The sequence below is a fragment of the Hemicordylus capensis genome, chromosome 1 (assembly GCF_027244095.1).
Source record: "Hemicordylus capensis ecotype Gifberg chromosome 1, rHemCap1.1.pri, whole genome shotgun sequence".
NCBI classification, from domain to species: domain Eukaryota; kingdom Metazoa; phylum Chordata; class Lepidosauria; order Squamata; family Cordylidae; genus Hemicordylus; species Hemicordylus capensis.
Genome location: NC_069657.1, coordinates 188,663,560 through 188,690,692, shown reverse-complemented (window position 1 = coordinate 188,690,692; position 27,133 = coordinate 188,663,560). Strand labels below are relative to the sequence as shown.

Below are 27,133 nucleotides of genomic sequence, written 5' to 3'. Positions count from 1 at the left end.
ACAGGCTGATAGCATCCATGCCACACTGCATTGAGGCAGTAATTGCTGCAAAAGGGGCCCAAACCAAGTACTGAATACATATGCATGCTTATACTTTTCAGAGGTCCGATATTGTTCTATTCTTCAATCCTTGTCTTCTTGGTTCCATGTAATATTCTAATTTTCTGAGATTTTGGATTTGGGGTTTTCATGAGCTGTACGCCATGATCATCACAATTATAACAAATTAAGGCTTGACTTATCTCGCTTTGCATGTAATGCATCTGTCTCATATATCAGTTTCACCTTTTAATTTGCATTACTGAAATTAATGGACTTTTGCACGATATTCTAATTTTCCGAGTTTCACCTGTATATTTAAATATATAACATTTCATTTTACTGAAGAATATGCTTTGCTTTTATCTAGTCTCTGTCTCACACACAATTTTATTTCATTATTTATTTAATTTGTTTATCAAATTTGTATGCTGCCCCAAACTCAAAAGCCTATTGAACTAAAATAAACCACTTTGGACCCCACCCCCCACAACTTGTGTTCCATGACCTCAAGGATTTTAAAGCACAGCTTCATTTAATGAAAGAAAAAGAAAAAGCAGCCACATTTCTCTTAGGCGACAATTCTTTGTCTAAACAATATTTAATATTTGTCAGAAGACCTCAACAGATTTCTATCGTGGCTCTTTTACTGTGGTCAGCCATCAATCCTTGCAGAACACAGGCTAATTAGGTGTAATTACATCAAGTTCTAACAAACAGTCTACTTTTTGTTGGTGTAAATTGCTTTGGAAACCTGTCTAGGCACTGACGCGTGTTTTAAATATCACCACGGAAGTGTGCTTTTAATTACTTATTTGCAACTCCACCTTGATTTAAACTGGCAGTTTTAATAACTGTAATAGGAGGCATAATTAGATGGCCACAATATTCATGCTAGTCTTATAATATTTGATCAAGCATACACCAGAGGAGGACCATGTATTGACTATCTCTACTCATGGGGTTTGAGCCGGATTAAAATTAATCAGGGCCTAGAAGCCCTGATTAAAATTTGCCATTATGAATTAATGAACCAATGCTTTAGCCAATTCATCTGATTAGTAGTTGCAACCCCAATTATTACTTTATTATTACTACAATTTAAAAGGTTAATGACCTAGTTTCTTCAGTAGTGAGCCAAACTGAGGGGCCTGGTGGGCAAAAGCTCTAAAGATCAATTAATATATGCAAAAATCATTCCAATCAGGGGGACACTCATGCAGACACTGAAGCATTGCTGAACTGATGCTACAAGAATGTCTGGGATGTACATGTTAGATTGTCTCATCGCTTAAAAAAAAAAAAGGGATCTACTGCTGGACGACCAGATTCTCAGATGACACAGAGCATATGACGCATCAGAATACTAATCCTTCAGTTTAGTCCACACTCCTGTTTTCAGCATTACAGTTTTCAATCCAGGTGTTTAAGAAACTGCAATGTACTAAGGAAGCAGAACTGAGGTTTTATATTTAGAGTCTGCAAGGAAGAGCTAAATTTATTACATCAACTGAGAGCCACAGCTCTAACGGCTTACAGTTGCCAATTACACTGCATTTACATTTCCTCCCCCATCTTTATTTGTTAACATGTGTACTAAATACATGGCAGAGAGTCCTTGTCTACAAGGTGATGGAGGAAGAATGACAAATCGCACATGTAAGTCAGCTCTGTTAAGATGCCAGCAATGGTGAATCCAGAAGACAGGGACTCCAGTGTTTTAACCATGTGCCTTCACAAGGGTTACTTTTTCCTCTGTAAGCAGGATGGTAAAGTGCTCCAAAACATATCTCATCCAGCTCTTAAGGGACGTGAAGCTTTGTGTCCCATCAAGAGAGGAGACTGTCACTGCCTATCTCCCAAATGCAGGGTCATGCAGTATCATGCATACATTTCAGGCCAGCTCTAGGGCATATAAGGGCATGTGGCTACTTCTGCAGGATTCTATTGTTGCACGCACTGCTGTCTTCCCAGGAAAGTGGCCAGGACTGTTTCAACAGTCCCAGGAATCAGGATGATTACTTTTAGCAAAATTAAATTTTTATGTTTTCTGTTAGAAAGGACTGGATGAAATTTTATCTCTGTTTATATTTTAGTTGGACCTGAAGTAACAATGTACTGATCCGTTAAAAATTATCTTCAAAGAAAAATGTATTGCAAAGATTTAGAGTTAACAAAGTTTATATTTAAGCAAGTATATGCAATTGTATATTTAATGGACTGTCAAGTAAGATTGGTTTATTTTGCACAAGTTTCTGGATAAGATGCATTTTGATCAAAGGCCTTATTGCTCTACATTGCTTCATGGTTAGAACTTAAACATATTCAAACTAATTTCTATTGGCAGTTGTATTTCTAGATGAATACCAAGACTTCCTGGCTCCTGTTGAATTTTAGTACTGGCCATTCTCTTTTAAAATGGATATCCTCAACCTTTCCTTAATTTTCAGAAATATTCATCTTTCTAGCCACATGCCCTGTGCATTATGACAGTTCAGCATCCGTTCTCCTGCACTTCTTAAGCTGCATACTTATCTATCAATGTGCAATCACATACCAGCTGTTTCACATTCTTTAATATATACAATGCAGGGTGCCATCTATTGAGAAATGAACAGACAGACTAACTAGTTAAAAGAACAAGCAGGAGACATATTGGAGAAAAATCAGGAAAGGAACAAGGAATAGAATAGGTGCTTTACAACTTCGCAGGAACCTTGCTGCTTTTAGAAGAAATAGTTTAATTTATTTTAGTCCAGCTCAACTGAGCATCTGATGTGATGAACAACAAAAACTGGCTCGAAAGAATATCAAGTAGTGAAACCAGTGTGTATAAAAAAACAGAACAACCTTCTATAATGTCTGATAAACAAATAAAACTTGGTATAAATTTATAATCAATTATACACAGTAATATAATAATTGGAGATAATTATGATAATTTTAGAAGAAAATAGAATCAAGACACACTTTGGGTATACAGGCCTACAATTTCAAGTGTTACAATGTGAACTTGAGTAAAAAGTAAGGGTGTGCCCGTTTAATAATTTGCAATGACTATAAAGCAGTGATCATAATTTATAATGATAACATTATGATTACATTAACAGTACACAGTGTGATCAATACATCTCTTAAAACTGGTATTTGGAAATTAATCCTGTTGAAAACAAATGAGCCAGTCAATTTAAATGAAGGAAGTGCCCCTGGAAGTACTGTATAGATTATAACAGAGAGGGGGTGTAAATACACAAAGGAGACGTATTTACAGAAATAATGGAAAGAAAAAGGGGACAAGATTATTTTATTGAATATTTATAGAGCTCACATTAAAATGGATTGATTTCCACAGTTGCTGATATGCTAGATCACCTCTCCTCTTGTGTGATTTTATGAATTTAAATCATCCTAGACCTTTACTTGCAAATAAAAATTTAATTTGAATTATCCTAGATCTATGGGTTTAGGCAAATGGAAAGCAGCCATTGCAAAATTTGTAAGGCTTAAAGCAATATGAGTAGATTCTGAACTGAAGCCATAAAGCACCCCACTCCCCCTGCCTTTTAATGAGGTACCTAATGAGGGAAACTAGGCATACCCTAAAATATGTCTGGCTGAAAACTGAAACCAATAAGCACTGATTTTATTGATACGAAATATAAACATCAATTTAAACTACTGTAACCCAGAAAAACAAACTTGTTTTCCCCATCTCCCTCCCCCACCTACGCCCTGCAAATCAACAAGTAGTTGTGAAGTTGGTATATGGCACACATGTAGTGGGGGAAGCCTCCAATATTGTATGCAATTTTTTAAAAAATAAAAAATCCCTCTGCAGTTTGTCAGCCTGATCTAGAGCATGCATGCTGGATGCACATGTAATCTTTCCAAGAGTGCACGGATTTCCTCACTTGCTATAATTTCAAAGAGCACTTTGTGCCTTAATCTCCCTGGTGCACACAGAGCTGCCCAAACACTGCAGGGAAGCCTGTGCTGGCTGAAAGTGCGTGCATCAGAGTCCTTGTGGAGATTTGGGCTGAGGCCTCTCCAAGCAAGCGAAGATGCGCAAGAATTTACAAAGGATAAGACATTTTCTTTCCGTCTCTCAAATATCCTTAAAAGTCAACAAAACCAAGACATTTGCACTGTTGCAGCATATAGGCTTAGAACAGGCCCACTGGTTGCTGTGCCAGAATAAGATCACAAATCTTGACATTACGGTGCTGACGCAACAGTTGCGCTAATACAAATGTTTTGAATGAGAGTAGTAGTAGACAGAGGAGATAATACGTTTCACACTGGGCATACATTAGGTTAAGCAAGTTCAATGACATGTTCTGTTTTACAGTTTACAGAGTAATCGTGCACAAGTACAAAATTAATTTAAAAAGCACAGTTACCTGCTGAGGTGCTCCAACAGTTCTCTCATTAGCTTCTAAGGAGGGAAAGTTTTTTTCAGGATTATCTTGCTTCGTGAACATAGAGGTTCCATAGGTGTATAAGAATTGTGGTTTAAAGCCTGGAGCTTTCTCCAAAGGACTCTGTACAAGTGTGTTCGTGTGGGCTGAGGTTTTAGCTTTGCTAGCAGGCGATAGGTTATGCAGAGTCGAAACAACCGGGTCAGTACCGTGCTCCTCAAACAAGTTACCTGCCACCTCACTGAAGTTCATAGTCTGGTTTCCAAGCTCTCTATTAAACTGCTGATCCTGAAGTAAGTCTTCAGTCACCACACCGCATGAGATTGGTGGTGTATCTGGACTGCTCTGCAAAAAAGTAGAGTCATTGTCGGTTGGTGGGAACTTGACATTAAATTTAGAAAGCGACTCAACAGAGTTCTCTTCCTCGTCTTGGCCCATTCCTCCTGGTGCGATAGACGGGAAGTGTGAAACATCTCTACTTAGATCTTTTTTAACCCAAGGGTTACAGAGATCATCTGCTTGTTCATCACTGCACTGGATAGGCTTGGAGAATGGAATTTCTGTCCAAGTAGATGAAGAAAAAAAAAAGTTACACATTATCAAAGTCTAGTTTAAAACACATAATCCAGCAATACAGACTGCCTGATCAATTCTTCCAAAGCCAGTGTGGCTGAATTGTCAGAATGTCTGTCTGTCAATAAATGAACCTTGAAACATTTTGGAGAGCTGTTAAGAATATAAGGAAAGTCCTGCTGGATCAGGCCAAAGACCCATCCAGTCCAGCATTATGTTTCATGTGCTGGCCAACCACACTGAGTCTCTTTTATCTCTTGGAATTATAATACCCCTGCAAACTTGGCAAAGAGGCACCTTTTAACGTGGTGATTCTCTTTATTTTGCAGGGGGAGAGTAACTGGCCATATCCACCCCCAGCACAGTACCTCCAGTGACTGTTGCTGGTGTGTGTCCTATGTTTCTTTTTAGATTGTGAGCTCTTTGGGGACAGGGATAAGTATCTGTGTTTTTTCCTTTCCATAGAATGAACACCACTCATGCTCCAATGCCAAAAGATTTTTTGCTTTTAGCAAAATCACTACGGGCAGTTTCACACACTGTAGCTTATGTTTTTAATATGCTTTTAACTGAATGTTTTATTCCACTGTTTTTACTTTGTGAGCCACCCAGATAACAATTATCACGAGGGTGGCCAAGAAATAAAGTTAGGACGATGTTTCCCCCCCGTGTGGAGATAACCCATGTATAAGAAAAGGCTATGCTGCCATTTCCCAAGTGAAGTGTGGCAAGAGAGTTTCATTCGTTCGAAGGAGACAGAGCAGGGAGGATGACGTGAACAGCAGCTTCCAAGCCACACACGCACAGCAAAAAGAGCAGTCGCGTCATACTTCACAAGTGGCTGTTGCACACATCCCCCCACCCCATATACCACGTAGGTTGTCATGTAGGAGAAATGTCGTGTGTGAAACATCCTTCATTACAGAGCAACATATGATGAAACGCAAAGAGGCAGGAAGGTCTGAAACAGAACCAGAAGTGCATGCAGTGTACAAAAATGAAGCACATTTTTGAGCTCAAAGAGCCGGGTCACAGTAAGAGCTGTCGTCAAACAATACCAGTTTCAGGTTCTCTCCTCAGGTTACATTTACTCAGCTGGTCCGTCTGTGCTTTTGCGAGTGTGCGTATTCGGTGAAATTCTTCCTTCATCCCCCAGAAAACAGTCTCAAGTTCATCCCTAAAAATTAATTATGGCGCATGTAAAGCATCAGCCAGTTCTACCTTTGTGTCTTTAAGCAGCCACCTGGCAAGCATAACTTTGGAAATATTGGCACTGCCTGGCAATGGACAGCCAGACTGGAAGACTGAAAGAGACACGAGGCAGGAGATCCATGATCTGATTCTCCATTGTTTTTAAATTGTAAAATAGCCAATTTTACTCAGACCAGTTGTGGAGGAAAAGGGGGATGTGTAGCTCTCCACCCACAACACTTCCTCCCATTAAATCCCATCAAAAGTTGCCTTGGCCCATCAAGCTTAGTATTTTCTCCACTGACAGTGGTTCTCTAAGGTTTCAAGCTGTCTTTCCCAGTCCTACTTGGGAGATGCCAGGGACTGAACCTGGGACCTTCTGCATACGAAGCTGATGCTCTGCCACTGAGCTACGGCCCCATCCCTCATGGAGTCCGGGGGAATACAAGCACGCCACAGCTACCTGACTAAGAGCATGCCTCAGCATGACTAATAGCAGGTTGGCGGGCTGTGTTTGTATGGGGGTGTTTGCAAATTAGATGGGGGAAACGGAACAAGGGGAAAGGGTTAAACACTCCACCTTCTAGTGTCATTGCTCTGCGGGAACTGCTCCGCAGTTGTTTTGAGTTTTAAAAAATAAAATTGGAGAATCTGTATGCTCCAGCCCTCACAATTATAGCAAAGTGAGAGAGTGTTGTGTACTGTTTACATGTTGTTCAGAAGAGAAAATTCTGCCAGGTGCAGCTTGGTGTCTCAGCACAGTACTATAATTACTACTATTAATGACCACACTTGATTAAATTATCCCTTTTATGAAATTCTTAAAGACAAAGGGTCCTTTGCCACCAAAAGAGGCAACAGGGATCAAAATGCATTTAGGAAAGGGAAAGCAGTCAAATCTGCCAGGAAGGGGGGAAGGGGAAGGCAGATCTTGAGTACAATTGTTTCTGCAAAGGGTGCTAGACCTTAGTATGGCAAGTGATGGTAAATGCACCAGGCTTCACCTTTGCCTGTTTCTTCACCGTGATGAAAACTCTGCCTTTGGAGAGAGATGAGTCCCAGTTGCAATTTCCTCTCCATCACAATGCTATAGTACATACGGGCTCCTAACTCGGGAGCACATAGGTCCCTGTGCTAATGGGGCAAGTGAGTTTTTTAATGTACTCATTCTTCAGTTCTGGCTATAACTTCTTTATCCAAGTAAACATGAGGTGACTGAGATGAGATACCAGGAATGAAGCAGGGCCCTTCCTGCCCATCACAGTCTCTCTTAACCTAACCTGCTGCTACATGGTGGCTCAAATATCATTCAGTACTTGGGGCAGGAAGGGAGAACAGAGTGAGAAGGGGGAGGCACACCTGACTTTTGAAACTAGACAGCAAGAGCAAACATTGGATGTCAATTACAGAAAACAAAGATGGTTTTAAAAAGGGCTACATACCTTTCGTAGGCTGCTGTAGGAAAGCCCCCTGGAGATAATTCCTGCCTAGAGGAATGATGTTTTTCACTCCTTCCCTTTAAAAGATTGGAAGACAGAAAATAAGAATTTTGCATTGCAACAGCCTAATACATTCATCCAAATGAGCTACCACTTTAAACAGATACATAGTAACAACTCACCAAGAGTTATTGGCTTCTCCCCTTGCTTATTTTTTTTTTAAATTTTGTTTGAAGAATGTGTTTGCTAGAAATACAACACAGCACATCCTCATTTACCTTGATATCTAGAAGAGGTCCATAATATCTGGATGGCTAATTATGCAAATTATTGTGGGAGTGCTAGTCACATGAGTACAGCGCTAATATGGAAGACAGAGAGAATTTGGATATATCAGGTAGTTCTGCTGCTCAATACCTTTTGGGCACTTTATTCCTTTTTATTAAAATATATCATCACAGAAATATAGTGTAATTCACAGCACAATTGTATGCATGCTTACTCAAAAGCAAGTCCCACTGATTTCAATGGTGTTTACTTCCAAGTATGTGCTATGGGATTGCAGCCTCCATCTCTTTTCTTGCCATACCTTAACCTTGATATTCTCTAGTACTTTATAATATTCTCTTTAAGCATATCGTGAAAGACACAGAACTAATATTGATTGCCATAATCATTGTTTCCTTGTGGGAATGAATATGAAGCTATCAGTCAAGACTCTACAACATTCTTCAATAAGCTTAGCCAAGGCTAATACAATGTGTTCTATCATGCGTTAAGAGAAGTTATTATATTTGACTACCACCTTGTGGATTAGGCCAGTATTACATGGGCGTATATTCAAAGCCTGTAACTAAGAAGCAAAGTTGTTACAATAATCCATCTCTTATACAGCTTTCAGAACTTGAAAAGATTTTCTGATGAGTGAAGTCAGTATGGCCTCTGAACCAAAAACATGGATATAACTGCAAAGTGGATTGCATGTTTACAAATGGATAAATCCAAAAGGTAGAAGAACTATTGAGATTGAAAATGTACCATGTTTTACATTATATGGCACGGTGGCGGCGGCCGGGGGGGGGGGGGGAATGTATGTGCACAGGCGCTCACATTGCATTTCATTTATCACTTTAATATAATAAGAACAAAAACTGTGCATATAAGAATTTTCCTTGAATGCACAACTGACATATGCAATGTTTAACAGCTGTGCTTGTTTATGAAGATGTAGATTTTCCTTCAATAGGCTTACCTCTTTTTCATATCTTGGTACATGCATGCAATTTTGTGCTTCGTTTATTTCTTTGAGCTGTTTTTTCAGATGCCTTATTTCATCTTCTTTGATTGTGATAACAGACTCAAATTTCTTTTCCTTTAAATTACTTTCTTCTTCTGTTTGCTTTAATTTGATACTCTCATTCTCTAATTGTTCCTTAAAAACACAAGCACACAGCACAGTAAGTGAGTTCTCCTGTTCTGAGGAACACTGTTATAAAATAGACTGTTATAGGCTAAATTAAGTCTTCACAATATGAATGCAATGAGCCTTGTACAAACTACCATTAGTTTGTGTTGAAATAATTAAAAGCCATTTACTGCTACATGCAGTTACATCTCCTTGTGGACAATTATTCAAAACAATTGTGTGTTATTTTCAATACATAAAACAGTCGCAACAGCGATATGCACATTAGTGCTCATAAATGTGGGAAATGTTGTCTTATTCCATTTATATACTCTGTTCACTAATATTTAATTAGTTTCAGCACATGCTACAATCAAGATAAAGTACATTTAAAGAAGGTGACAGTCTTTAAGAATCGTAATTTCTGGAACAGTTAGAATGTAGCTATTTAGCATTTAATGACTTAGGATTTTGCAAGACTCAAACTACAAAGACAAGAAATTAAGGCTTTTAAAAGTCTATTTCTCTCCTATATTCTTAAGCTATTAATTTATTGTATATGATGACAGTGTGTATAGAAAGGGAAAAAGCCCGCGTAAAAAAACCCTCATACCGAACCATGAAGTTACAGAAGCAATAGCAAAACTGTCTTTTCTTGAAGGCCAAAGTCCCCAGTATTGATGAACAGGTGGTAGTTGTGAATATACTACAAAGAGAAACTAGAGCCAGGACTGACCACAATTCAGCTGCTGCAATTAAATACAATTATTTTCCCCCTCCGCAATATCAGTGGGAAAGAATGGTACAGGCAAGACATAATCAAAACAAGGAAACAAGAGCAAAAGACATGAATGACATGAAAATGGATTGCTAAACCTGATTTCAAAATGCTACAAAGCAAACGAGACACACACACACGGCTCCAGTTTAATACGTCTGCTTATTCAGTAACAAGCAAACATCTGAAATAGATCTGCTGCTGCCTAAAATTTGAAAGACAAATTTAAAATGGAATTCTGGAGAAAATACTGTAACGTCAACAGTCATGTAAGGGGAAAAAAAAATCCTATGCTACTCTTCAAAAGACAAAAGGTTCATGTGGCCATAACATACCCCTATCTTCAGCATATTATTTAGAAATAGATCCTTCAATGAAGTTTTCAGAAGGGTAATAGGGTCATGAAGAGCACTGAAGCTCCACCCGCCAAAGATGTCATTTTAAAATGGCCCCAAATACAAATCAACCCAATGCATAACATGCAATAAATTTTGAGGCAAACTAAGGTCCCTTGAAAATGGTCTTCTATTCATAATTTAGAGAGAATATTATGTTTGTATAAATTTTGTGCCTGTGCAGTCTAGCATTCCTTAGACAAGATGCTCAAAAAGGACAGCTGCTGTGCTTGCACATGTTTACCAATTGCAGACATTGATTTTAATGTTTAAAAATGGGTATGAAATTAACAGTCCTCCTGACTCAACCTCCTGATGCCTGAAGAATCCAACTGATCAGGAATTGTCAAGAACAAGCAACCAATCACATAGGATGTTCGCAGAAGGAAAGGGAATGTTGCACAGTTGCTGAAGCAATGTGCTGCCTTCTCCCGCCTTTCAGTTCCCAAACAGCATGGTGAGAACATGCCTGTGTTCTGGAAAGAAAACGTGGATGTGCAGGTACATGCCAATTTCGAACTCTTGGGGGGAAAGTGACTTTTTTTTGAGCATCCACAGATACCACGCATAATTGCCAAATCATTTTTTTATTTGAGCCAAGCAGAAGGGAGCTGCCCATTTCTAGTTTCTGTGGGTCCTTATCTTGTGTCATATTTGGGTTATAGGATATGCTCCAGAATTACCTTCCCATGCCACAAAGGTAACAACAGAATATCACATGGGAGAAATACTTCCTGTTGCTGCTTCTTCCCTAAAAGCATTCCCCTCTTGGGGATTGGGATAATGCTGCTGCAAGTGCTGCCCTACTTAGACTCCCACATTACGGATACATGATATGGGGTCCATGATATGGGGTCGGGATCATGTATCTTCTCTAAATAGTTCCAAATTCATCCCAAGTGTTTGTGTGAAAGTGCTCGATGGCCACAAGCTCCTCTTAGTGGCCTCAGAACTCCCAGTTAAGAAACAATCTTATGAGTGCTAGAAACTTGCTTTTAAAAGTTAGGAGTCTCATGATTGCCCATTTCATGGAAGATGATTATTTCTACATCTGTATAGTGAAGGATCATAAACAGCAGATTTTTTAAAAAACTATAAAACACTAGCATAGTGTTATTCATTGTAAGCCCTGGAGGCCTGTGGTGGCCCCTATCAACCCTAAGTGCAGCTTTCTGACTAATTGTTTATTGGGCCTGTGTGAGGCTTTGGCCCAAACTACTCAGACCCCCTGGCAGCATGTGGAGATAACCATGCTCACCATGTGCCCTGCAAAGAGCTGGGGGGAGGGCTCTCCTTTAAGGGAAACAGAGCCCATGGTGCCCCTGCACCACCTTGGGAGGCATGCACAGAGTGCTGGGAAGTGCAGCTCTTTCCTTTCCAGTACTTTCCTCCAAGAGCACCATCTCTCCCAAAGCACAGTACTGTGCAGAGGCACACACATTGAAGGTTTTTTGTTTTTTGATAAAGTGGCCCTGTTTGAAACATAGTGAAGATCACTGCACAAGCATAAAGCAGACTGTAAACATGAAGAACTCTACTTATATTGGGGTTTGGGGGTGTAATTGGTATAAATGTTTTAGAAGAAAGGAATCTTGTTTCCACTCCTGGAAACAAGCCATTTAAACTGGTTTGGGAACCAAAGAAGAGCACAACGAACAACTGGGGAAGAAGAAACTAAGAAAGCAAATTAAATGAAAGATGTGCATGATGCTCAGAACGTGACAGACTTTTAAAGGAATTAACTGAAAGACCTTTCAATGGTACTATACTTCCACTGAAAGATTTTTCTTTCTTTCAAGAAAAGACTAAAAAGATAGTGGGGAGTGATATTTTAGAATGAAGTCTTTTTTCCATGTATAACTGATGGAAGGTAATGCAGATCCAGAATATAGGAATGATTCACATAATAAAGTAGTAAGGAAAGGGCTGGGGGGTGGGGAAAAAGAAAAGTTATTAGAAGTGCAGAGCAGGAATAAGAAGCTTCTATATCTAGTTATATTCCTGACACAACTTTTACTTCTCCAGCTCCACCATCTTCAGCCATCTAGGAGACTCATGATCTTGATTAAGAACTCTTCTCCCTCACTGCCCTTTATGCCTGGAACTGCCCCCCAGGACATCTGCATGGTGCTGCATTTCCTCTTTTTCTTCCAAAGTCTTCTTTAAAAAAAACACATCCCTTCCTTGAAGATTTTGGCACAATCCCTTATTCCATGTCCCCAACTACACTTAAGTAGATATAACCAAAATGGATCAAACATCTCCCTCTACACTGTATTTCCTGTGCTGAATTTTAGCTTGCAAACTCCTTGGGGTTGAGACAAATCTCTCGGTTGCTACTCCAAAATGCCCCCACAGTAGTCAGTAATCCAGAATGGTGCTGTGCGTGCCCAATTTTCACTGATCCCACCTAAAGTGTTCCCAGCGACCTGGAAGTAGGTCTGTGAGAGTCCTACAGACCTCAAGGGCATATTTCTGGGTCACAGGGAGCACTTCTGGGGTGGGGGGATTGGCAAATGTTGCTTCTCTGTGCTCGCAGTGTGAATCTGGATTACTAAATGCTGCAGATGTAATTTGCACAGTGAGCCTCCACAATGTTAGTGAGCATATCAGCCATGCATAGTGCTAGATAAACAAGAGATATTTAATCTTAAGTACAAAGCAGGGTTAAGCATAAAGGTGGTTAGATGTGAGAGAAAGAAAGGGCTAGTGAGAAGTTACTACATAGGCACCAAGATACTACATAAGCACTAAGTCTTGTATTCTTCTTGTGCCTTCTATAATATCCACGAGCCAGTGCACACATTACATGCAGCAAACCAACTAACCTGAGGTTATTACCAAGTGTACACTTGACAGGGAGTCTGAATCAATCTCACCTGATACACTGACAAGTATATCTATAGGAAACATGTGTTTCTAAACACTGTTGGATTGCATTCACATGTCTAAGCATACTCCTAGAAGCACTATGTCTTTAGACATCTACTGGTCTGTGAACTTATACATTGTTCCATAGGGAAAAGGCTGAATGTAGTGGGAACTGCTTTTAAGTAAACATGCATAGGACTGGGCTACAAGACAGCCATCTTCTGGCTGTGACTCAGCATCAAGCAAGCAAACTAGCTTGACCTTTGCTAACTGGGCAAAGAAGCAGTTTTCATGTGGCCATTCTCTTACACTTAGCAGGGGCAGAACAACTGTCACCATTCATTCCAGCATAGTGTTTTCTGCGGGTATCTTCCTGTGTCTTTGCCAGGCGGGGGAGGGGAGAATGTGAGCCTCTTTGGGAAAGGGTAGCTCCTCCCACCCCCAATTTCTCTGCTATGTAAACCACTTTGTGAACTTTTTGCTGAAAAGCAGTATAACACTATTCTAAAATAAACATAACATAAGGTTATGTGGGATATAAGGTTATGCAAGACATTTTCAGTTGGAGGGCTAGACATAGGGCATTCACATTTGATTCTGTACTGAGACGTTACATTTTCAATGTAAAGAGCCATTGACCATCTAAGCATATTGTAACATGAAAGGTAGGAGCTGAACCACTGCAAAGCAGTGCCTCCCACCCCCAACCCCTTCAGTTGTTCCAGATGGATACTATGGCCAATAGTATCGAAAGTTGCCAAGAGATTCAAAAGGAACAACAGAATCACACTTCCGCTGTCAGTTCCTAACTGGAGATCATCCATCAGGTTGACCAAGGCAGTTTCCACCCCACAGCCTGACCAAAAGCCAGTTTGAAGTGGGTCTAGATAATCAGTTTCCTCCAACACTGTCTGCAGCTGGGAGGCCACCACTCTTTCAATTACCTTGCCCAGCCACAGAAGGTTAGAAGATTCACTGGCTCTTAGATATTATACTTGCTTAATTCTGAGGGATCAAATGTAGGCTTCTTCAGAAGAGGTCTAATGATTGCCACCTTAAGACAGGAAGCATCCTGCCCTCCCTCAGAGAAGCATTTATAATATTTACCAGGCTCTCTACAACCATCTGCCCCTCCCCACCGCTTGATAGTGTAAGCCATGTTGGACAAGGGTCAAGAAAACAGACAGTAGGCCGCACTGTCCCAGGCAGTTTGCCCATATCCTCAGGAGTCACAAAATGAAACTGATTCAACCTAACCACATAAGAGGAGCTGCTGGACACTTTCGCATCAGATACTGCAGTAATTGTGGGCTCTGAGTCCACAATTACCCGGCCCGAATATGGGAGATTTTATGTGGGGAAAAAGTCATTTAAAAATTTCATAGCGATAGAAGTTTCCAAATTCAAGAGCACGTACTAGCTCTGTCACAACCCTGAACACCTCTGCTGGGTATGAGCTTGTAAATGCAAAATGGGCAGAAAAGAATCGCTTTTTTGCCACATGTATTGCCTGAGCATAGATGTTCAAGCGCTCTATGTTGTAAGCTGTCAGATTTGAGTTGAGTCTTTCTCCACTTGCGCCCCAGTTGTCTACTTTGCTACTTCAGCTCCTGTAGTTCTTTCGTATTCCAAAGGGCTAATTCTGAAGTGAGTCGGAGAGGACACCTAGGAGCTATCATGTCTACTGTCCTGGTGGGTTTGCTATCCAATTTTCCACCAGGGCATTAACAGGATCACTGCCAGAGCCAACACGAAATCCTTCTTGGAATCCTACTGGATCCAATAACCTTCTTGGGCGGACCATCATACTAATGATCTCTTAAGCCTGTGTAACTGTTGTGTTAATCATGGTGTTTACCACTTGGTCATATGCGTCAATTACTTTAGAGGGAGAATCTGATCTGACTTCAGTGTTTCAGTATTCAGCGTTTCACTGCCTGCGGGGGTGGGGCATGATTGTGAGTCTAACCTTAAGCAGATGGTGGCCTGTCCACCGCAATGGGGAAATCACAGTCCCCACCCACAGAACACCACCTTGATCAGAGTGAAAAACCAGATGAAGCATGTGACCAGCAATGTGCGTCAGTCCCGAAACCACTTGGGATAGGCCCATAGTCATCATGGCCACTAAACTCCTGAGCAGTCCTAACCCTGGACAAATTGGTCCTGAAGGGAACACTGAAGCTCCCCACCACAAGCTTGGAAGACTCCAACCCCAAGACCAAGTCCATCAGCTCAGTTGGGGACTCTGTTAGGCAACAGGGTAATTGGTAAAGCAACAGAAGTCCCAGTCTATCTCTGGTCCCCAAACTTAAGTAAACACATTCAATATGGTCAGAGACTTCAACAGGGAACTGGAGGGAGAAGCTGGAACCAGACTGGGCCACCAGCCTCCCCCAGCCAAGTCCCTGTGATACATACCTGGTCAGTCCCTTCATCGATAATCAGAACATGGATGATTTCTGATTTATTCTGGGCTGATCTGGCAGTACAGAGGAGCAAGGCAAGGCTTTGTGGGCAGTTGGCACTGTTCCCTAAGGTCAAAGAGCTGGCAGGACAGCCAGAAGGGGAAACAGCTATTAAATTTCTGATTTCCCTTCCCTTGTAATGGCCTGCTGACTCCCCACCACCACCAGAACAGCCACCCCATAATCAATGTCTCCCCATCTCCAGACAAACCTAGGCACATTGTAGACTATTTTCACCCAAGACTCAGACAAGAGAAGTTATATAAGCAAGAGCTTCAGCTTCTAAAATAGCCATAAAAGAATATACTCTATCCTAGCCCTCAGTCCCACACTGAAGCCTCGGCACCAAAGGCCGGCTCCCTTTGGCAGCCGGCTTTGGCGAGAGCCTACAGGCTGGCAGCCTACTTCCCGCTGCGTCTCTGGTGCACCTCCTTCCTTATAAGGCCCAGAAACCTAGAACCTCCCCTTTCACAAGAGACTCTGAGACTTGGCTGATGGTAATTAATGCCTGCATGTGTAGCTAATCAGGAATGGAAGGTCACAGCTCCAATGAAGGCAGCCGTGCAAAGCAAAGCTGATTCTCTGGCCAGGCAGGAGGGATGGGAGGCAGCAATCAATCTCCCAATCTGAAATGGAGAAGAATTTCATGAATTTGAAAATAAAGATCAAAACTAAGTTTTAAACAAGGATGCTGCAACTAATCACCAGTCTCAATTGTACAGTGCAAATTATAGGCCCATTCTCCTCATCATGCATACAATATATGCATGATGCATGAGAATCTCCTCATGAGATTCTCCTCATCATGCATACAATATATTATATCTGCACATATATTCAAATTTTTATCAAATTCATTGGATTTACAGTATACACCACCTTTTGATTGTATGAACAATGTCTTGGTCTTCCTTTCTTCTCTGAATTAGAAGGATTATAAAGAACTGGGTGTACTGATACCCAGATGTATGCCTGTAGATATTACATTATGGTTGAATAAATATAGTAAGAGAATAAATATATGGGCCTACTTTGCAACCACATATACACTACTACTGAATTGGCAGCCATTTAAATAGATCTCTTCCCAAATATATGAAAATGATAAAAGGATAGAAAGATTACCAAATGGACTAGCAGCAAAGGTGGATGTCCTGCTGCCAAACAAACAAACATACATTTTTGTGACTACAATTTTGCACACCAAATCTTATCTCTGGCCTGTCTATATCAGTGTTTCTCAACCTTTTTGGAGTGAAGGACCGCTAAATTCCTCGTGCAGAGTTTCAAGGACCGCTACATTCTTCATGCGCAGTTTCCCAGACCAGCAGTTAGTAAAGGGGATTCAAGTTTAAGTCTATCTATCTATCAGACTTCTATACTGCCCAAAACTTGCATCTCTGGGCAGTTTACAATTAAAATAATATAAGCATTAAAATCATTAAATTTGGAATCTTTTGCAAACATGGAATATTAGGGATTCTCAACCTTGGGTCCCCAGATGTTGGTGGACTTAAACTCCCATAACCCCCAACCACAATGGCATTTGGCCATTATGGCTGGGGATTATGGGAGTTGAAGTCCACCAACATCTGGGGACCCAAGGTTGAGAACCCCTGAATCTAAAAGCCTGGGTGAACAAATATGTCTCCAGTATGTGTGGGGTGGGGGTGCTTGTGATTACTCAGTGGAGAGGGGATGTTGGGCCATTAGAAAAATTCAAAAACTTCAAAACCAATGTACAAGCAAGCTTTTGAATTCCCCAAACCTCTTCATCAGGCTGGATGTAAAGCAAAGCAAAAAGGAGGTGAGGAGAGGAAAGCAAAGCTGGGCAAGTTGTCAGTAGAGCCCAAAGTCTACAGTTTAACCCTCTCTTGATGGAGGTGGAGTTTTAGCCGGAGTTGTGTAGTCACGGGGCCGGATCCAGACCACGTTAGTCAGGACCACCCACTGAAATTAATGTAGCCATTTCTCATTTGCATCAATGCTGCTTGGTCATGATCACCTGGCTTGATCTGGATCCTGCTCTTAATTGTGCACTTTGTAAGGCAGACCTAATTAAACCTGCACAGCTCCTCCAAAACTCCTTAAAAACAGTTACGTGGCAGATGCTGGGAATGGTTTTTTTTTTTAAATGGTGAAAGAAAACGTGAAGAAGAGCGGTGAGGACCTGGTGTTAAAGGGAAGGAGGCAATTCTGAGATGGTGGGGGGCGCGGGGCGTTGTAGTGGTGGATGGCTCGTCTTCCTCGCTGGGGAGACGGGGCACTGTTCAGGGTGGGCGAGGCAATGGTGCACCGGACCATGCTCGGAAGGTCGCCTGGGTCCAAGAGCTGCTGCCGCTGTGCTTGCGCACTAGAGTGTAGCAGGTGTTCCCCCATTGTCTCTTGCAGTGCACGCTTCTGTGCCCCCTCCCAACTCCCCTGCATGTGCCAATCACACCAGCCTGCCTTTGGGGCCATGCAGCTCACGTGGTCCCACATGCTGTCCATGCGTCATTGCAAGGCAAGCCAAGGCAGCCCTCCTCCCTCCCTCCACTGCTTAGCCCTCACCGTGGCGTGATCCCGGCCAGAGGTTGTCCCCCCCACCTGGCGAAGTCATAAAGGGGACTGCCGTCTTCCACCGGCGGTGCAGACCAGGGGGCTATAGGGGGCCGAGGGACCACAACGCCCCACCAATGCAAGAGGGAAATGGCATTCCCTCTCAAGGTGCCTTGGCCCCAACAGGCAGCTGGTTTTAAATCAGTTGGGATAGGACACGAACTGCGCTGGGCATCAAATCCCCAGGATCACTTCATTCCAGTGCCATTCATCCAATGACCCTTTTGCATGAATGCACAAAATGGTCTCTTGCCTCTCCCCCACACCACGCTGCCTCCCTCCGCCACTTAGCCCTCCTTGGTACATGTGCTTGCTCCCCCTCCCGAGAAAGGTCCACTTGCACTCCCTTTCTGTAAAGCCCGAGCCAAGGCAGCTCTCCTCCCTCCCTCCACCGCTTAGCCCTCACCACGGCATGATCCCAGCCAGAGGTTCCACCCCCTGGCGAGGTCACAAAGGGGACCGCCGTCTTCCACGGGCGATGCAGACCAGGTGGTTACAGGGGGCCGAGGGACCACAACACCGCACCGATGCAAGAGGAAAAAAGGGTTTCCTCTCAAGGCGCCTCGGCTGCAACAGGCAGCTGGGTTTCAATCAATCAACCTTTGGCTGCAAATAATGAGCATGCAAGAACCAGCAGCCCTTCAAGTGGTGCCCACTGCCATACCTTTTCCTCAATGCCCCCACGCCGCATACAGTTTGAAGTTGTAAAGGTAAAGATAGCTGTAAGAAGATCTCAGCAGCACGTGGAGGCAAGGCGGAAGCAGGGTCCCATGCCTCCATGATACTCCTTCTCTCCCTCTTCCGTGCCATGTGTAAAATTGAGGAAGTGAGTGCCTTGATTGCAGTTGTTTGGGGTGGGGGTGGGGGTTGACTCCCAGTCAGGGACTGGCACTCAACCCTTCAGGGACCGGCAGCGGTCCAGGGACTGGTGGTTGAGAAATTGTGGTCTATATGACTGCTAGACATTTCCAGCCATATCACCGAGGACTGATTTCATATGTCCAAGGGACTGACTGTATGGAGGTTGTTCCACATGACCAGCATTTTCCCCACCATATCCATCTTTTCTCTTTGGTTCAGTAAAGGACCACCCACATATAAATATTCATAGTCATAGTCATCTAACATGATGCAGCCTCAGTCTTGTGTTGTATAAGCATACTTATTAAGAAGTAGGTAGATTAGAAGTTATGCAATGCAGGAGCAGCACAGCCATATTGTGCAAAGGAGTATGCAGTTGCCTCTGGCTGGCTCAATTTAATTGCAATGCCGGGCACACAAGGAAAAAGCATTCCTCTTTCACACATTCACAAGGACAGTGTCTCATTTCATCCAGGTTGCTTGGCCTACCCATACAGATTTAGCATGTTAAGAACCAAAGCTTGGGCAAGCACAGCACTAACATTGATTTGTAGTGGCTGAAAATCTGTTTGAACATCAAGCCAGTGTAACGAAAAGCTGAACAGGTAAACTTCTCCTATATGCATCACATTTAAAATGAGACCCTAATGTTCGGTTTTTAAAAATTCAACTTGGAAGTCAAGAACCAAAAGGACTGCCTTCTCCCTTTTGAACCTACTTGTAGTTTTAAAATATTCTTTGGAGGCCCTGCTTAAGGTTGTCTCATCATTCATTTGAAATACAGTTTCGGGCCTCTGAGAATAACCTCCCTAAAAAATTACAAAGAAGAGAAGTGTACTGGATACACCAACTCCAAACTGTTATGCCCCATGTATCTCAATGAAGAGATTAATTGGATGGCAGCTATGTAGTAGGTTTTATATGCATTAATTACATTCATCTTGGTTTCCTTGCCATTGTAATTTTAGAAATCTTGTCTGTTTTTTAGTGACATGGCTGTTAATTCTATTGATGTGTATTATATATGTAATGATGATGGGTAGTTGTTTTTAAGTAGTATTTGATCCTTTTAAAATTTTATTTTTAGCATGTGTATTGTTGTCAATATTGTAATTTAGTAGTTACTGGGTAGATATATATTGGTTTCTTATGATGTAGTCACTGTTCCTTCTAAGGTGTGTGCGCGCGCATGCGAGTGCACCTTCCTCCAGGCTCCTGCGCAGCTCTCCTCCCACCTTAACGTGTGTGAAGTGTTTTATTTTTTAGATCTATAGATCACTTCTCTTCCAGAACTTCTTAACTCAAGGTGGCCTAAGATGGTGTACATTATCTTCAACCACCACATATCTTCAACCACCACTTGTTTTTCAAGTGGGAGCCACTTTGGAAAAAGAACCTTCAACTTGAGAGCCATTTCCCACTGTACTGATCTCTGCACAGTAATGCGCTTTTCTTAGTGTTAGGAGGGCCATTTAAGAGCCCTTTCTTAAGAGTGCTATATGGAAGGCACCAGGAAGGTCTGCACTTCGCAGCACTCCTTACACACCTTCCAAGATGGGGCAGAGCTGAAGAAGGTTAATTTTCCCTTAAAGGAGCCCCTGGTGTTGGGCAAAACGCAGCATGGTGCAGTGAGAATGGTCATCTCCACATGCTGCCAGGGGATGGTGCAGAGTATACAGTTTTGGCCAAAGCTTCTCACAGGTCCAATAAACAATTAGTCAGCAGGCCACACTTCGGGTATGCATTTTCTTCCAAGATGTGTGGGTTGAGTTTGTTGGTGGCCTTAAAAATATAACTGGTTAATCATGCTGTTTGTACTTCTATTTAATTGTCTTTGTTTAACTACTTTAACTGTCTTTAGTTGTTTCTTTTAAATGGCTATTTTTTAGATTGTAAACTGCCTAGAAATTGTCCCCTTATTGTGGCGTGGCAGGAGGGAGAAGGCTAAGACCACACAGTGAACATAGGAACATAAGAAGCTACCATATAATGAGCCACACCATTGGTCCATCTAGCTCAGTATTGTCTACACCAGGGATTCTTAACGTTGGTCCCCAGATGTTATTGGACTTCAACTCCCATAATCCCCAGCCAAAGGTCACTGGGCCTGGGGATTATGGGAGCTGAAGTCCAATAACATCTGGGGACACAACGTTGAGACTCCCTGGTCTACACAGAATGGAAGTGGCTTCTCCAAGGTTGAAGGCAGGAATCTCTCTCAGCCCTATCTTGGAGATGCCAGGGTGGGAACTTGGAACCTTGTGCTCTTCCCAGAGTGGCTCCACCCCTTAAGGGGAATCTCTTGCAGTGCTCACACATGTGGTCTCCCATTCATATGCAATCAGGGCAGACCCTGCTTAGCTAAGGGGACAAGTCATGCTTGCTACCACAAGACCAGCTCTCCTCCAAACAAGTCCCAATACATAGCCCTACATTTCGGCCATGGCAATCAAAATGTAACCTGGACATCTACTTACCACTATAACTCCAATCTTACTTAACAGTTTACTGTAAAGAACACACTGATGTTTTTACAGTACAATCACCCTTGGGCAGCATTCTAATACCCTTTTCTATTTAAGAAGTACAAAAGAAATTGTTATTATGCTGTTACCATCAGGGGATGAGATTTTCTGTTTTGTTTTTAGTTTCAAATTTCTGAACAGTAATTGCAAAGGCTTGTTTAAAGAGAGGCTTGCTCTCAAATTAGATTCCCACAACATAATTATCAACTGTCATTAATTCAACAAAACAGGCTTCTGGTTTTTATTTTATTTTTTAAAAAAACAACAAATTAACATGTATGATTGAAATTTGCTGAGTTGACAGAAATAGTGTTCCTAGTTCATTTTCTACAAACCAATTCTAAAATAAGCTTTCTAATATGATTATTTTGATATTGCTTTATATCTATCTGGCCATAGGTTGTACAATTTTCTACAAGCCAATTCTAAAATAAGCTTCCCAATATGATTATTTTCATATTGCTTTATATCTATCAGGCCATAGGTAGTACTTATACCTAATCTATAGGAGGGCAAAGGGAAAGAAGAGAAGGAGTCTGAACAACAGTGTAAAGGCATGCATGTTCTACTGCTGAAGCTAAGCAGATCTGGTCCTGAACTTCGTCTAGATGGAAAACCATCTTAGAATCAAGGAGATTGCTCCAAACATGGAAGCAGAGGGCAGTCCAACCAGACAGGGATGCCACCCATATAATCTTAGTGGATTAATCTTACAAGTTGCAGTTGATCAATTAAATTTGCATGAGGGCAAAAGCAATAGGTCGGAGGCAAAATGCACACCTGGTTTTAGATGAGTGCGTGCACTGTAGTGTGTGTTCTCATATGACTGGAGAGAAGAGATGTTCTCTGCTGTGTGTGAGGAGCAAGAGGAATGTCTTAAGATGATGCTTGTCCTTTGCAGTCTATAAAAATTAATATTTATATTAAAATAGGATTTTTAAAAAGAGATCTACTGCCTGATTAACCTGGGCATTTCTTTAGTTGATCAAAAGGATTTTTAAAATCAATTTGATAAACTGATTAAACATGACAGCTCTACTAACAAACCAAAACCAGAATCAGACTGATCACCACAAAGGAAGGAAGCTGATGGCAGCTGATTAGGGGTGTGCACGGAACCGCAGTGCTGCGGTCCGGCACTTTGTCGGGGGTTCCTTTAAGGGCGGGGGAGGGTTTACTTACCCCTCCCGCCGCTTTCCCCCCTCCAGCGCGTGTATTGTATGTAGTAATTGGGGCGGCAGGATACCTCCCTGCCGCCCCTTCTCCCTCTTCAGTGCAAAAGGCTTCACGGAGCCTTTTGCGCACGCGCTTCACATCTCCCCGATGTGCGCGCGTGTGTGGCCACACGCACGCACATCAGGGAGATGTGAAGCTCGTGGAGTGTGCAAAAGGCTCCGTGAAGGCTTTTGCACTGAAGAGGGAGAAGGGGCGGCAGGGAGGTATCCTGCCGCCCCAATTACTACATACAATACACGCGCTGTAGGGGGGAAAGCGGCGGGAGGGGTAAGTAAACCCTTCCCCGCCCTTAAAGGAACCACCCCATCCGAACCGAACCGGCCAGGTCCGGAGTGGTCTGGACAGTCTGGAGGCCTTTAGAATGGCCTCCGGACTGGTCTGGACCCATCCCTACAGCTGATACAGCAGATTATATAAATTCTCCTTTCTCCCACAGAAAGGAAGCTTAGGGTAGCATCTGTTGTATCTTGGTAAATGGAGGGTTAAATAGTGTGATGAGGAGCCTCCTGCCTAGGCTTCCCTGTGACCCCAGTGATGCCATATGCCATTGCTCATACGATTGGGATGCTTGTGCACTGACCTGCCATATCTCATGAAGAGACTGTCATTTTATTGTTTCACAATAACTGTCAATTAGGATCTTTTCTTGAAATTAACACAATAGTGTTCTCATTAGTTTACAAATTTGATCATGAATTTTTGACTGATAAATGCCTATCCCTAATTCATCTAGTTCCTTTTGGTCTGCTGGCAATATCAGAGTAGCTTGAGTCAATGTGTGTGTGTGGGGGAAGCTGTGCAGATACAAATATCATTGGCAGCTAGGTAGAGGGAAACATGGCAGGACCCTTGCATTTTTTCTAACAAGTATAAAGGTTTGTTTTTTAAAAGCTATTACATTTGGAGCTTAGTGGCCATCAAACCATTAGACATCTATATATATAAAATTCTCCTGGATGTGCCTTGGAATGTGCGTCCCAGCGCCCAGCTGATTGGCTGAGCGGCAGAGGTGCCTGATTGGCTGAGGTGCACCCAGCAGGATTGGTTGCTGTGGTGGCAGCAGGCCTGGCCGCGGAGGCCAGAGGTGGCGGGCCCGGCCTGGCCGCAGAGGCAAGGCCCAGGAAGGGGGGGGAGAGGGGGGGGCAGAAGTGGCTGGGCCCGGCACGGGCTGGCCGTGGTCAGGAAGTGGAGACTGGGGCAGAAGGGTGGGGGGGAAGACGTAACCGCCGGCCCCAAAGAGCGCACAGATGCTCTGTGCGGGGTCAGCTAGTTTAGCTTATTGTAGCATGGACAATCTTCTAAGGCAGGGATTCTCAACGTGTGGGTCCCCAGATGTCACTGGACTTTAACTCCCATAATCCCCAGCCCCAGTGGTCTTTGGTTGGGAATTATGGGAGTTGAAGTCAATTACATCTGGAGACCCACACGTTGAGAATCCCTGTTCTAGGGAGAAGGAGACGCTGCATCCTCCAAAAATTTAGAATTGTACATGTGTAAGTGTATATAACATGTACTTATTCAATATTTACTTATTCATATACATTGAGGGCACCTGTCATCAATCTAAGTGGGATGTAATGTTGATCAAGGCATCACAATCTTTCAATTTGGGGTGTGTGTGTGTGTGTGTGTGTGTGTGTGTGTGTGTGTGTGTGTATATATGAATGAGAACCAGAACCCTCCATCCTAAATTTTTCTCCAAGATATCACTATGCGAAAGCATCCAAGAAGTGAACAATCACCTGGTTCCCTACATACTACGCTGAGCTGACTGCTTCCAACATAGCCATGTTACATCTTAGGGATGAGGCATGAAAGCAAGCTAGCATGTAGTTCCCTGGCCTTTTATAGTATATTCCTACCTTTGTACAGACAGAGCATGTCTTACACATACAAGTCTTGTTGTAGGACTAGAAATGCAGTAAGCGAGGTCACAAAAAGACTAAAATGAGGTAGAGAACATTTGCCCAAATGTATACATAATAATTTCATTTTCAAGTCTTTGAAATTATGCCTTGCAATCCCAGCTGGGCACAACAGATATATAACTATGAGTCCATTCAAATGAGCAGCCCAACCCAGGCTAGGGCAGTCCAGCCTCGGTTGGGCTGCTTGTGTGGAGGGCCGGGATTGTTCCAGATCCTGGTGCTTCCGCCCCCACTAGCCTGACTTCTAACCCCGGCAAGAATGCCCTGAACCTCAGGGATGGGGTCGTGTGTATGTGCACACAGAGTCAGGTGCCTAGAGCGCCTGACTCACGGGGGATTCCCCCAATGCACCATGCTCATCGCACAGTGCACTGAGACACCTGGAGGCTCATTTCCCTGTGGCTTGCAGCAGTGCCTATCGTGTGGGTGTGTGAGCCACACAGCTTGGTTACTCTGTCAGTCATCTGGGGTGAAAGAAGGTCCAACCCTGTTTTCCTCTCCACCACTGCCACGGTCATATGCATGACCTCTCTCTCTCTGTCCCTCACTTTTTATCTCACTGTAACCACAACACCCCAAAACCCCACTACTAACAGGAGGCTTCCCATTACTAACCCCACTACTACCACTAACTATCTTGTACATTTAGAGAACGCTTGATTGGCTATTCTTTTGTCAGCTCAGTAGGCAACACTTAAAAGATGAGTACCAAATGGGAATGAAGGCAGGCAATGAACTGGCTTGAAAATGCACTACACATGCAGCCTTCCTCTCTACAGGATCAGAGCACAATTTCACACTATCACTAATACAGGGTAAAGCCACTCTTTGATTACTGAATGGATTTCCTTCTGCACGAGGCATTCTATGAGCAACTGGAACTTTGACCAAGAACTTGCCACAACAAATAACATTCAATATATAAATAGACAAGGAGGGTTTGGGCCTGGTTCCCATCCACTACAATCAAAACTTTCACAAGTTTTTGGAAATTGCTGAAATTCATTTTCTGACAGATCAAAAAAAGAAAAGGAATGTCTGTCTCTAATTCTAGAAGAATAACTGATTCCCCTTTGTTAGATACCTATATTCTTTTTTTTACTTTAATATTGGAAATACTTTTTTGGGGGTAAATTTTTTGTATATGTTTATAAATGGAAATAGAGTTAAAATGTATAGAGATAACTATTAAGAATGGAAGATAAGGTTTTTGTTTCTTGTTTTACAAACACTTTGCTGCCAGTTCTGGAGATTTGAATTTTATTCTTTAACTTAAAAAACTTAAATGGGGAGTGCCTCAAAAATGAACATCAGCAAAACAAGAGTAAGACAAATAATTGTTCAAAAGTATATCATCCATCTTTACTTTCGGCTGTTTATAAGCATTCCAGTGTCTCAGATTTTTCATGCAGTTTGCATGTCCATGCCAGTAAGATCTCTTATTTGCTGAAAAAGCTGAATATCTCAACTCTCTCTGCATAAATGGGACTTTAAAAGGAAATAATGCTGGAAGAAGTAATAAAACATTGGCAATTTCACTTGAACAGTAATTTACATAGTTGGGGGAACCTGATTTTCCACCAGGTAGATTAAAAAACTTGCAACAATTGGCATAAATTAAGACTTGTAATTTATCTTTTTCAGACTGTCAGAACTCCCTAGACCTTGCAAGAACAATTGTACCTTTAGCTGTTTCTCTCTTTGCACTGATTGTTTCAGCTTTTCATGGAGCTGATCAGAATTCAAGTTTAGCAAGGTACCATTTCTTCTTGTTTTGTCTTCAAGTACTGGAACTTGATCGTGTGTATTAACTGTAAAATAAAGAGTAATTTTGAGTACTGCTTTGTTTTTATTGAAATAGTAAAAAACCAGATGTGAAAAAGTTATATTTATATACTGCTCCATCTAACAGTTCTGGGCAGTTTACAATTGAAACACACAGAAAAATTTAACAATTAAAATAAAGATTTAAAACAATCAATTAAAATAAATAAAACAGTCTAAAGCAACAAATTAACATATGGATCTGGAAAGCAGTATGAAATCTTTACTTCAGTAACTGTCCTAACAGCAGAACCGATCTGAGCCTCCTACTTATCCAAGTATGCTCTGCCTGCCCTTTCAAACAAGTATTTGAGAAATTTGATGGAAGCTTTGGATGGCTGCTCAACAAGTTATGAAAAGCTGCCCTGATCTCCCAGAACATTTAAATGAATGAGGTATTTCTGCATATATTGAGATGTCAATGGATTAAGTTAATACACATACAGTGAAGCTTTAATGTAGCATTCAATAATCTGAAAAGCATGAAACTATGGTGGTTTTTTGCCCAGAGGCTCACAAATGAACTCTAATCCAAACTATAGTGGTAGTTTGACACGCAGACGAACCCTGTGCTGATGCAGTGA

General features: G+C 42.1%; 1 protein-coding gene across 15 annotated transcripts in view; it reads right to left on the bottom strand.

Annotated features, from left to right (window-relative positions):
* TANK (TRAF family member associated NFKB activator) overlaps nucleotides 1-27,133 on the bottom strand; it is a 96,978-nt gene that overhangs the window by 729 nt on the left and 69,116 nt on the right. For all 15 annotated transcript variants that reach the window (XM_053278381.1, XM_053278427.1, XM_053278445.1 and 12 more), the window contains 5 exons: nucleotides 26,409-26,536; nucleotides 8,913-9,092; nucleotides 7,664-7,737; nucleotides 6,089-6,207; nucleotides 4,440-5,017 (listed from right to left, as the gene is read on the bottom strand). In XM_053278381.1, coding sequence (XP_053134356.1) covers nucleotides 4,440-5,017; nucleotides 6,089-6,207; nucleotides 7,664-7,737; nucleotides 8,913-9,092; nucleotides 26,409-26,536 — 1,079 coding nt within the window. The remainder of the gene's footprint in view (nucleotides 1-4,439; nucleotides 5,018-6,088; nucleotides 6,208-7,663; nucleotides 7,738-8,912; nucleotides 9,093-26,408; nucleotides 26,537-27,133) is intronic.